At 34.2% G+C, this 13,627-nt stretch overlaps 1 protein-coding gene across 2 annotated transcripts in view; it reads left to right on the forward strand.

The window, feature by feature from the left end:
• The window catches only part of LOC149934902 (endoplasmic reticulum-Golgi intermediate compartment protein 1-like), a 37,645-nt gene extending 30,571 nt beyond the window's left edge, over nt 1–7,074 (forward strand). For both annotated transcript variants that reach the window (XM_090181235.1, XM_090181236.1), the window contains exons 4-10: nt 935–1,023; nt 5,794–5,918; nt 6,054–6,155; nt 6,221–6,281; nt 6,355–6,455; nt 6,523–6,645; nt 6,730–7,074. In XM_090181235.1, coding sequence (XP_090037361.1) covers nt 935–1,023; nt 5,794–5,918; nt 6,054–6,155; nt 6,221–6,281; nt 6,355–6,455; nt 6,523–6,645; nt 6,730–6,837 — 709 coding nt within the window. In that variant the 3' untranslated portion in view covers nt 6,838–7,074. The remainder of the gene's footprint in view (nt 1–934; nt 1,024–5,793; nt 5,919–6,053; nt 6,156–6,220; nt 6,282–6,354; nt 6,456–6,522; nt 6,646–6,729) is intronic.
• Nucleotides 7,075–13,627: the final 6,553 nt, after the last annotated feature.

A 13,627-nucleotide genomic window follows, 5' to 3' on the forward strand; every position in this document is an offset into this window, starting at 1 on the left:
ACAGACCGATTAAAACGTTATTCTACTAAATAAAATCTTTAAAATATTTGGTGGACAGACCGATTAAAACAGGGTTGCCACACGTCAGGGAAATCAGGGAAAAGTCAGGGAATTTTAAGAATTGGTAAAAATTCGGGGAAAAGTCAGGGAATTCAATTTTATTTTGGCACTTTTTGAAGGTAATAAATCGAGATCTATAACAAATTCCACGATTATCATTTCCTTGAATGTTTGGCTAATTTTTTCAACATTGCAATAACCTTTTTACTGAAATAAAAGTCCATCTAAATTTATTAACTTCTGATAAAAGTGAAATATAAAAGAAAATTTTTGGCCTTTTTAAGTCAGGGAAAATCTCTTAAAATGGTCAGGGAAAACAGGGAATATTCAGGGAATTTGAATCTGAAAATTTTGTGGGAACCCTGTAAAACGTTATTCTACTAAATAAAATAAAATGTAAAAAATATTTGTCTTAAGACTATTCGACTGCCCTTAGTCGCGTTCCCAACAAATAGCTCGACAAGTAAGTCGTCGAAACGAAACAGATTGCCTAGCCGGGTGCGCACGGAGGGCCATTTTCAAAAAACGGTACCTAATTTTGGACACTTTATTCTCGTGTTGCTTTCGCTATTCGGCAGGGTGACGTCCGAGAATTCGCGGAATTTTGTGTTCTCGTAATTATGACATGTTCCAAATAACGACGGAAGAGGGGCATTTAGAGGCGGCGTCTAGGAGGGGTGATCGGGGTCACGACCTCAAATGGAAAGACCTCGAAATGGCGTATTGCCGGCGACAAAAAACGGGAAAGATCGCTATCGAAGAAAAGTGAAACAAACAAACCTTTCTTCCAAACATCATTTTCTATTTTCGAAGAATTGCTTTTATATCTTTATTTTTAGAATAACGCTCTTATTCAATCCGTATTCTTTTACAGGGCCAGTGAATTATTTGTGGACAACTCTGATAACGCCGATAGAATTAACGTTCGGATCAATATCACTCTTCCCAGGCTAACTTGCGATGGTACGTATAGAAATTATTTACATTTTGAGCGATTTTTCGTACGTTTTTTATGATGGGCGAAAAGTCGGAGAATTTGAAAATAAGCCTAAAACGTCAGTTTAAGGCCAATTCCAGGGTGACCAACAGTTCCTATATTTCCTATTTTATCCTACAATTTAACGTTCTTCCTTTTTTTAACCTACAATTTAACGTTCTTCCTTTTTTTAACCTACAATTTAACGTTCTTCCTTTTTTCCTACAATTTAACGTTCTTCCTTTTTTATCCTACAATTTAACGTTCTTCCTTTTTTCCTACAATTTAACGTTCTTCCTTTTTTTTATCCTACAATTTAACGTTCTTCCTTTTTTCCTACAATTTAACGTTCTTCCTTTTTTTATCCTACAATTTAACGTTCTTCCTTTTTTTTATCCTAAAATTTCATTAAATTTCCTGATAATACGCTATATTTTAACTCAAAAATCTGAAGAAATTAAAATAGTTGATATTTTACGTCAATGTTGGTTTTCAAATAATCATATCCATATTAAAAAAAGATTTACCTTTAAATTAATATCCCTATACTATCTTATGTAATTAAATATGATCCATATATTATCTTGTATAATAAATATGATCCATATATTATCTTATATAATAAATATGATCCATATATTATCTTATATAATAAATATGATCCATATATTATCCTATATAATAAAATATGATCAATATATTATCCTATATAGTAAAATATGATCCATATATTATCATATATAATAAAATATGATCCATATATTATCCTATATAATAAAATATGATCCATATAATATCCTATATAATAAAATATGATCCATATAATATCCTATATAATAAAATATGATCCATATATTATCCTATATAATAAAATATTATCCCTATATTATCCTATGTAATGTAATATCCCTATATTATCCTATGTAATATAATATCCCTGTATTAACCTATATAATTAAATATTATTCTTATATTATCCTATATAAAATATGATCAATATTACATTATCCTATATAATAAAATATTACCCCTATTACATTATCCTATATAATGAAATATTATCCCTATATATTATCCTGTAATTATCCCTATTACATTATCCTATATAATGAAATATTATCCCTATATATTATCCTGTATAATAAAATATCCCTATATTATCCTATATAATAGGATACATCGAAAGTATTGTTACAACCCTGATTCTGCATTTAATTGAATTGCCTGAATACATTATAAGAGTGAAAGCTGTGTCTTACAGCGATCCATACATGGGGTTTTTATCTTCTCAAGGTGCTTCCCAGTGACAAGTGACAGGCGAGATGGTGGCGCGTTGATAGTAACAATCCGCGATTTGACTTGTCAGCGAATATCGACGATTTGACAGGCTTATCCACGAAGGTGAAACCAGCTGCGAAATTCACCTCCCCCCGCTTCGGGACGGTATGGCATCCCACGCGCCGACCCCTTTTGTCTTTATCCCCAAGTTCAGTGGGTGTGGTTCCACCTCCTCAGTGTAGGGTGCCCTGGCTTGAAATTATAGCCCTTTGTCACCGGTCGCTTGGTGACGACGAGGGGAACGCGGTACAGTTTGCGCGCGTAAAGCCGATTGTCGGTATCGCTTTTGTAGGAATTGGTAGTCATGCCGAGCATCGTGTAAGGTCTTCTGTCTCTGCTCCTACGCCCGCCCCTATGGCAAGTGTAGGTGCGCGCTTTCCGGCAAGACTCGCACGAACCTAAAACCAATTTCTTTTCCGTTTTTTAAAGGAGGGGGAGGAGCCGCCCACGAAAATATATAATTGTTATCGGTCTTCTTTCATGTTTAAAAACCCGCAGTTACTATTTTATTAGGTTATTATGATAATTTTCTGTTATACAGGGTGACCACAGTTCCTATATTTCCTATAATTTAATGTCCTTCCTTTTTTTCTCCTATAATTTCATTAAATTTCCTATAATACCCTATATTTTAACTATAAAAAGTATGAAGAAATTAAAATAGTTGATATTTTACCCTTGGAAGTCTTTAAAACGTTTTTAAAGAGGATTATTTCCAACACTGTTCGGCGACAGTTTTAGACTATTTCTATCCGTTATCAACTTTATTTTGAATGTTATACCCTCTTTTTAGTTTAAACAATTTGGACAACAGTTTTCTCTTATAGTATAATTAATTCCATTCCATTTTTTCCCTTTTTTCTCCCAATTTTCTTTTTATATTTTCCCTACCCCTTTTCTTCCAACATTTCCCCTTTTCCCCTTTTCCCCATTTTCTTCATATATTGCCCTTTTTCCCCATATTCTTCCTATATTTCCCCTTTCCTCCCATATTCTTCCTATATTTCCCATTTCCTCCCATTTTCTTCCTATATTTTCCCTTTCCCCCAATTTTCTTCCTATATTTTCCATTTCCCCAATTTTCTTTCTATATTTCCCTTTCCTCCGCAATTTTCCTATATTTTCCCCCATTTTCTTCATATATTGCCCTTTTTCCACATATTCTTCCTATATTTTCCCGTTCCCCCAATTTTTCTTCCTATATTTTCACTTTCCTCCGCAATTTCCTTCCTATATTTTCCCTACCCCCTTTTCTTCCTATATCCCCCCAATTTTCTTCATATATTTCCTTTTTTTTCACATTCTTCCTATATTTCCCTTTTACTCCCATTTTCTTTTTATATTTTCACTTTCCCCCCAATTTTCTTCCTATATTTTCCCTACCCCCTTTTCTTCCTATATCCCCCCCATTTTCTTCATATATTTCCTTTTTTTCCACATTCTTCCTATATTTCCCTTTTACTCCCATTTTCTTTTTATATTTTCCCTTTCCCCCCAATTATCTTCCTATATTTTCCCTTTCCTCCGCAATTTTCTTCCTATATTTTCCCTACCCCATTTTCTTCCTATATTCTCCCTTTCCCCCTATTTTCTTCACATTGCCCTTTTTTCCCATTTTCTTCACATATTGCCCTTTTTTCCCATATTCTTCCTATATTTCCCTTTTCCTCCCATTGTATTCCTATATTCTCCCTTTCCCCCCATTTTCTTCACATATTGCCCTTTTTTCCCATATTCTTCCTATATTTTCCCTTTCCTCCGCAATTTTCTTCCTATATTCTCCCTTTCCCCCCATTTTCTTCCTATATTCTCCCTTTCCCCCCATTTTCTTCACATGTCCTTTTTTCCCATATTCTTCCTATATTTCCCTTTTCCTCCCATTTTATTCCTATATTCTCCCTTTCCCCCATTTTCTTTACATATTGCCCTTTTTTCCCATATTCTTCCTATATTTCCCTTTACCTCCCATTTTATTCCTATATTCTCCCTTTCCCCCATTTTCTTTACATATTGCCCTTTTTTCCCATATTCTTCCTATATTTCCCTTTTCCTCCCATTTTCTTCCTATATTTTCCCTTTCCTCCGCAATTTTCTTCCTATATTTCCCTACCCCCATTTTCTTCCTATATTCTCCCTTTCCCCCCATTTTCTTCACATATTGCCCTTTTTTCCCATATTCTTCCTATATTTCCCTTTTCCTCCCATTTTATTCCTATATTCTCCCTTTCCCCCCCCATTTTCTTCACATATTGCCCTTTTTTCCCATATTCTTCCTATATTTCGCTTTTCCTCCCATTTTATTCCAATATTCTCCCTTTCCCCCCATTTTCGTCACATATTGCCCTTTTTTCCCATATTCTTCCTATATTTCCCTTTTCCTCCCATTTTATTCCTATATTTTCCCTTTCCTCCGCAATTTTCTTCCTATATTTTCACTTTTTCCCGCAATTTTCTTCCTACATGTATATTATCTCTTTTCCCCAATTTTCTTGCTATATTTTCGCTTTTCCCCCATTTGCTTCCTATATTATCCCTTTCCCAAATTTCCTATAATTCCTTTAAATTACTTCAAAATATTCTGTGGTCACCCTGGTAATATAAAGCATTTTGATCCGCCATTTTGGAAGGCTTTGATTTCTTCACCATTAATGAAGTCATGGAGAAAAAACAAGAGTCGAAACCATGGGTGTCGTTTGATAATTCCCGGCTGGCAGGGGGGATTTCAAAAAAGGGATGAAAATAGTAGACTATTTATATTAAGAATCTTAAGCTTAATTGATTGATGGTGTCAAAGCGCATTTAATTAATTTCTACTATTGGAATCCTCTTTTTTAAAACTTCCTCTTTTCTGCTCATTGCAACGCATTCTTTAAAGATGGCCTCCGCAATAAACCACTAAGCAGCGCCCAAAAGTCATAGGAGGTTTCGGACAATCTTGGGACTAGAGATTATATTCCCTTTAAGAAATACTTGTCACTTTTTTGATTATTTTATTTAAAATCAAATCAATCGATTTTTTGGATTTAAATCGATTTTTTTTTATTTTATTGAATTAATTGATTTTTATACAATGGCTATTTTCTTGTATACTTAACGTATATTTTACTTTTATCGGTTAGCTAATCTTAAATTTAATTATTATTTTGTTTGCTCAGATTTTCTGTTTTTAATTTTTTAAGAACCTATTTTTTTGCTATCTTTTATTCCTCCATTGGAATACATTGTATGATTTAAATCAATCACTGGATATAAATTATGATTTAAAACATTGATTTAAATCAGCCAAACCTGATTTCAAGGCAGTTTCTGAATATCATAACTTTTTGTAAACTACCACTTCAATTTTAATACTTTTCCCTTACGCGGTGTTACGTAATTTTAAATTAAATGTAATATAATATTTGGTTTAATTTTGATAGTTATTGGTCTTGACATACAAGACGATATGGGACGTCACGAAGTGGGATTCGTCGAGGACACGGAAAAAACGCCACTCTTTGATGGAAAAGGTTGCCTCTTTCAAGGAAAATTCAAAGTCAATAAAGTAAGCGACACACTGGCGGCATCTGCTGACGGCAGGCGGCGTTTCGAGAAATAGATGGTGGCGCCATCCTTGATCGTTTCCGAGACTAAATAGTTGGAAATTAACGTTAAAATTAATTTGAACTTCATATTTTAGGTTCCCGGTAATTTCCATGTTTCGACACATTCCGCATCGAGGCAGCCAGAAAATATTGATATGGCCCACATAATTCACGAAGTCAGCATCGGAGAAGGAATGGTAAATTTGATAATAATACTTCATTTTCGTAAATAATTTAACCCAAATTATGATTTTTATTCCAGCCTGAGGGAAGGCCAGGCTCTTATAATGCACTTCGAAACATAAATCGAAAGGATGTCAATGGTAATATTTAAAATAAACAAGATACCTGAAGATTTTTAAAGCGTTACATTTATTCTGTAACTTTGATTTATAGCTATGGAATCTCACGACTACATAATGAAACTAGTGCCAACTATTTACGAAGATATAAGTGGAACTCGCTCTCTGGCCTATCAGTATACGTACGCATATAAAGTAAATATAAATCTCGCGTAACTTTTAAGTTAATTTTTTAATATAATTTTTATATTTAATTGAGTAGAAATACGTTTCAATCGGCATGACGGGCAGAGTAATTCCGGCCATTTGGTTTAGATACGATTTGACTCCGATTACGGTTAAATACACTGAGAAAAGGCAGCCCATTTATGTATTTTTAACCTCAGTATGTTAAATTAATTTCCTATTCTGTAAATTCTCAATTTAAACTACGATAATTTTAAAATTTAATATTTTAATTTCATCCCAGATTTGTGCCATTATTGGAGGAACGTTCACCGTTGCGGGCATCATCGACTCAAGTATTTTCACCGCCACTGAGATTTTTAAGAAATTTGAATTGGGAAAATTAAGTTGAGAGTATCGAGACTTAAACAAAATAAGTTCCTCTAGTTCTCAGTGATAAGTTATTTTATTAAAAGGAAGAAAGAACTTGTTAGAGGAAGTTACGGTGCGTTAGCCCAGGACTATTATAAAAAAAAACTATTTAATATGAAACAAAGGGAACAGATTAGTAGCACTTATTTTTTTCCACATAAAAACTCACTTTGGTACATCATAATTATATTTCTATTAAAAATCTGCGTTTTTGTTATATGTTAAATTTGTTTGTCATTTATTTGTTGTAATAGTTAATACAGGGTGTTAACTAAAAAAACGATACAAGGTCAAGAACTCGAAATGTGCTTTAGCTAGGAATTTCAAATTTTCGGGACACATAGAACGTGCAGGGAGTCACTTGACAGTGGAAATTTCTATGACCTTGAACCATGTCTTGAGGGTCATAAACTTAACTCCAGAATCATTAGAGATACAAAGTGGGTTTCAACTAGAAAAGTGTTCCCCTTCGCGTGTTAAGTCTAAATAGCTTTGATACCACTTAATTTGAACAATAACAAGTCGAGGGAATTTAGACAAAAACAGGAAGGTTGAGATGAAAATAATGTACCAGAGACCAAGTTGAAGGGCTGTTATCTCAAAAAGTACTCATCAAAATTTGTTAGAAATACTCATTTGGTAGGCCGTCTTTAGAATTGACAAACTCGGATGACCTTTAACTCCTGGTTCAAGATCATTCAAAGTTTACCTCAAGACCCAATGGATTTAGAGAAATGGTTCCTTTTCGAAAAGTTTTCATCATGGTCATCTGCATCGGGTTAAAGACATTTAGACTTAAAATTTCGATTTACACACTTTTTAAATTAGACTCTAAATCCATTGGTTCTCAAGATACACTTTGAATGACCTTGAACCATGAGTTGAATGTCATCTGAGTTTGCAAATTCTAAAGATTTCCTACTATATGAGTATGTCTAGAAAATTTTGATACTCTAGCATGTGTACTTTTTTAGTGATTAGCCCTTTGACCTGGTCTTTGGTACATTATTTTCTTCACGACCTTAATGTTTTTGTCTAAATTCCCTCGACTTGTTATTAGTCAAATTAGGTGGTATCAAAGCTATTTAGACCTAAAATATGAAGGGGGAACACTTCACTAATTGAAACCAACTTTGTATCTCTAATGGTTCTCGAGATAAATTTTAATTCATCTTGAAGACATGGTTCAAGGTTATGGAAATTTCCGTTTTCAAGTGACCCCCTTCACGGTCTATGTGTCGTAAAAATTTAAAATTCATAGCTAATACACCTGAGTTATTGGCCCTGTATTGTTTTTTAGTTAACACCCGGTATAAGTAACATAATTACGCCTTTTTAATCAATTTTCTTTCGGTATTTTCGACTCCCAATCCCTATATAAAATGTTGACCCTTCGTGTCTGGTGCTTCGCCAATTTCTCCGCCGAAAGACTATGGGCGTATCCTTAAACGATTTTTCAGCAACCTCTCTAGAATTTTGATTTTTAATCATTCTTTGACAATTTAACGGAGTTTAATTTTGGATTGGTGTTATTTAAGGTCGGGTGTCTCAAAATGTTATGGAAAACCTGTAAATAGTTGGTTTTCATTTCTTAGATTCGTTAATTACATAGGTTATAAGTAACATAATAACGATAAGTATGACACCATATTGTTTTAATGCTAATTTTATTACCGAACAATTTTAAATATTTGACACTCTCCCAGCTATGACTAAAACTCTCAATCAAACTGGGTAGAATATTATCGTCCTCGGTAGTAGTATATTTCACCCTGGGGCATATTTTGACACTAGGGGGCTCTGTGGTGATTAAAACTTGATTGTGAAATAACTTTGAAAATCAGGTGATTATTTTAGCTTAATGTCATACTTATCTGTGTTAAGTTATATGTGATGATAAACAATTACAATTTCTACAATGCAATTAAGTTAATGTTGCATTACATGTTTATACCCACTAGGTGACCACAACTCTTATATTTTACAATTTTTTGTATATTTTCAAAGGCTATCTGTAATATAGACTCATTTTACAGAAATTTTCTATTCGTTTCTCTTTGTCATGAGACATTATTTACATCAACAGCAATCTAAAACTACATGGGTGGAAAACTGGATTTTGTCAGATATCAGGTCACCGATATCCAAGAAATCATTGCTCGCTTGCCCAATTATTAAGCTGAATTCAGTTTAAATATCACTCTTTTTCTTTTGATAAATATTTTAAACCAATATTTTTTCTGTAATTTTTACAAATTCCATATTCTCCTTTATTTTCCAAGAAGTTTAAATTTCTTGTCACTTTTATTGGGGTTTCCCCATTTTATTTTATTTTTCCTATTAACTTATAACCAACTACAAGTCTAACCCATACTAAATGCAATTCTATTTCCAAATTATATCTGGAGATAATTGATTCAAAATCGAAAATAATTTATAAGCCTACTTAACCCGTGACCTGGATAATGAAGTTCAAGCATACGCCACAAACGAACTTGGCGCTGTGCGTAACTTCTAGGTTAGGACGAGGAATCTTCTGTTTCCCTTAAAGGGAATATAACCTCAGGTATTTGGTGTGGAACACAAACGTTTTCAGCTCTGGCCGCTCTTGCCTTTGGCTTTAGAAATGTTTGGCGCTACTGTACAGGGTAATTTGAAAAATTGAAGGGGTCGTCCATAAAGATCGCTTTGCGGGTTATATTCCCTTTAAGAGCCAAGGCTACTTAAAGGGAATATAACCTCAGGTATTTGGTGTGGAACACAAACGTTTGCAGCTCTGGCCGCTCTTGCCTTTGGCTTTAGAAATGTTTGGCGCTACTGTAAAGGGTAATTTGAAAAATTGAAGGGGTCTTCCATAAAGATCGCTTTGCGGGGTATATTCCCTTTAAAAATAAAAATAACGTTTATATCGGCGAAATACCAGTAATAGTACACTGATACGAAATCGAATCAAAACATAGAATTGACTATTCACGACCGAGACGAGTCTGGAAGGCGTAACGGCGCTATCTTCTCCGAGGTTGCGCCTCTGATCTAGCGTCTGCTACAGACAAATTAAAAAGTCATAAGAATCTAGGAGCAACAAACACAACACCCCACACAAGGAGAACGCACCCCGTCAAAAGTCGTGGATTTTCTTGTGTACATTTTTCATTGGCTAGACGCTGCCGTCGGAAGGGAAAATTCGGAAATTATCGTCCCCCCCGTCCGTAAAACGTTCAGCGTAAAGGCTCGTGACGCTCGTCCAATGAAATTCGTACACAACCCTTCGTTAGCGTGTTTAAAGGGAATATAACCTCAGGTATTTGGTGTGGAACACAAACGTTTGCAGCTCTGGCCGCTCTTGCCTTTGGCTTTAGAAATGTTTGGCGCTACTGTACAGGGTAATTTGAAAAATTGAAAGGGTCTTCCATAAAGATCGCTTTGCGGGTTATATTCCCTTTAAAGGCTAGCTGCGTTCTCCTTGTGTTTGTTGCTCCTAGTAAGAACGTTTTTTTAAAAATAAACTTGTACAATTATTAGCAAACGATGTAAAAATTATATTAAAATGCAAGAATAATTATTTATAAAGTCAAATTTACGAATGACGATGAGCTTGTCCTTCTGTGGATGAAGTTTAGGGTTTCGTTTATTCCTACGAAGTTTAAACCTCTTTTAAAGGGATAACTGTAGCAGATCTCACTAATTTGGTATTTTTCAAGCTATATTTCTGAAATTCAAACGATTCTTTGGCTCTTGAGTTGGGAATATAGTGGCTGGGGTCTCGAGGAACACTTTCTTGAAATCAGGTATCGATGCTCACACCTATCTTATACTCTACTTACAAGGAGACTACCCGAGATGTTACACACCGATTTTGTTCAAACTCGGGGCATTGGTAGACCTTCATGTAAATTGAAAAATCCTAAAGGGAATTTATTCAATGGGCAACGGGTTTGCCATGGTAACGAAAAATGTTTTTGACAACTTAAAATGGAAATTTTCCCATTGAAAATAACATGGGATTTTGACCGATTCCAAGGGTGCCTCCCCCCTGTGAAACATTTTATAAAATTGAAAAAAAATTAAAATTCCAAAATTATAAAAAAAAATTGATAAAAATTGACGAAAAAAATCAAAATTGGTCACATTTTTATCAATTTTTTAAAATTTTTTTCACAGGGAAATCGGTCAAAATCCCATGTTATTTTATGTTGTCAAAAACATTTTCCGTTACCATGGCAAAACCGTTGCCCATTGAATAAAATCCCTTTGGGATTTTTCAAGTTACATGAAGGTCTACCAATCCCCCGAGTTTGAACAAAATCAGTGTGTAACACCTTGGGTAGTCTCCTTGTTAGTGAACTTTAACCTTTATTATATATCCCATATAAAATATAATGTTAAAAATTAAAATAATTTATGTTATTGTAAAATTTAAAAACGAGCCAATCAACGCTAGGGGTACTTTTATATCCCGCCTTTTGGGTCAAAATGTAGCTTAAGCATCTTGTTTCGATTTCGACGCTAGTGACATCTGTTGAAAAAAGGGACTAGTACACGGCAAGCTGACACTTACTTCAAACTTCGTTGATGTCTTTGACCGTATTATGAACTTCCAGGTAGCCACGTCGAGGAATCTCCTTCGCAATGCAATTTTCGTTTAGAGCCAAGGCCTATTGAAAACTAATCCACTTTCGAAAGTAAAATATACGCTTGTTTTGGCCAAATATGGACCAATAATTAAATCGTTACATAAAACTGACTATTATAAACACTCGCTTCATTTCTAATGGTATTTATTTTAAAGATTGAGACTTAAAACGTGATTTTGCTGATATTTATCGGCATCAACGTAACTCAGTAGTAATTGCCAACATTGAGCCTTTTTAAGGTATTTTTAAAAGAATTTATGTAATTGTTTGTCATCCTAATGAAAATATTTGCAACTCCACATTAATGAATTCAATTTTTAATGTAATATACGTGCTTCGGTAACGGCAAAAGTATTCTATATCTTCCCAGAAATTTTCCATACCCTGATTATTCCACGTCACCGTTCTATGAGGTTAATATTTGTCAAGTTTGGCTGGTTTTTTTTTTCTTTCCTCTTCTATATAGTTCGTGCCTTAAATATTTTAGCGCGGCTGTTTACACTTTCGCCCGCAAATTGCTGATTCGACTGGAATCTTGGGCCAAGATACTTGGCTAAATCCCTTCTCAATCTTAACCTTAAGTCTAAATATATATTATCAGAAGTTTATAATATAACTCTTACGAGGGAAGTAAAATGAAACCCAAATTGCGTTGGACGCGAATTTCCCGCCAAATCGCGTATACACCGCATCACGGCCCAAACTTTATTTGAAAAATCTAGTGTTGTAAGTCGGAAAATGATCGAGACCTTTTTTCCGGAAACTTTTCCGTATTTTTCTGAATAAGCTAAAAAATTTTTTCATTCCATGATTAGTCTAATATATTGTTTTCATATTTAAATAAAGCGGCATTTTCGCCTCATTATTTCGAATCTAACTGTAAAACTAAACCCCTAGACTAGTTTAAATTGATTAACAATGTAACACTATTAATGTTTTGTAGTATATTTACTGTTATTAGACATTTTATATCGATAAAAGGTAATTTATGTTTCAATTTTTTATTTTTCCGATTTGCGGAAATTGTTTTTGAATTTTTCCGCATTTTATTTGGCTGGAAAACTAACAACTCTAGAAAAAAAAAGGGGAATTATAACTAAGGTCAATAGTGTATTTTCTTGACGAACCTTGAAAAAACTTTAGTAGGAGAGGTAAAGATAAATATTATTTCTGATATTATATTATTATTATTGTAATAAAATCACGTAAAATACGATATTCCAATATGTTTTCGGAAGTTTAAGCGTGACGCCTTTTTCTAGTTCTTCTAACGTCCACATGATGGCGATACCTGCTTGGAATTCTTATTGCCCTTGGGCGTGCTACCCAATCTCCTTTTCTTCGATCCACTGGCGTAACTGCTGCTATGGCTTGGGTATAAAAAAATCAAACAAATTTAATCAATCACTGTCTTTAATCCCGTTTCTGTACTATCCGCAACGAGGAAATGACCTAAAACTTAAGTTCAGCCAGAACGTTTTTATTTAATAGCTGTTTTTCGTTTCAATCGGGAAAAAATCCTATTTGATTGAAACCAGAATGTATAAAATTTGGCTCTTTCCATCCTTAGCGTTAAAAGATAGTATTTCTTTTTTTGGTAATGCTCTCCAGTGGATAGTCCCACAGAAATCGATAAATATAACGATTCGACTCGGTCTTCGGCTTGGGCAGCACGGCGGCTTGTAGACATTGCGGCTCGAAGCCATATGCCTGGATTCTCTCTCATATATGAGAATCTCAAGAGCAAGTAGACCTTTTTTTCGTTTGGGGAAAATTGCGAAACGCGAGATTCTCTTCACGCCTTGTGGAAATAGTTGGAGTACTTATAGCAAGGACTTATTTAAGTCCCTAAATATATTATACTTATGGAATTCTATTTTGGATTGGAGCTACGGAATGGTTTTTCTAACGGAGCGGGATAACCTTACTTTCCGTAGCCAATTTTCGATAGGAGCTCTGTTACCCTCTGTAATCTATTTTCTATCGTAACTCGTAAATCCGCTTTCTATCGGATCTAGATAATCTATTTTCTATCGAAACTCGTAAATCTGCTTTCTATCGAAACTCGTAAATCTGCTTTCTATCGGATCTAGAAAATCTATTTTCTATAGGATCTAGAAAATCTATTTTCTATAG

This window comes from Leiobunum rupestre, chromosome 7, assembly GCF_980474605.1.
Source record: "Leiobunum rupestre chromosome 7, qqLeiRupe1.1.hap1, whole genome shotgun sequence".
Taxonomy (NCBI): domain Eukaryota; kingdom Metazoa; phylum Arthropoda; class Arachnida; order Opiliones; family Sclerosomatidae; genus Leiobunum; species Leiobunum rupestre.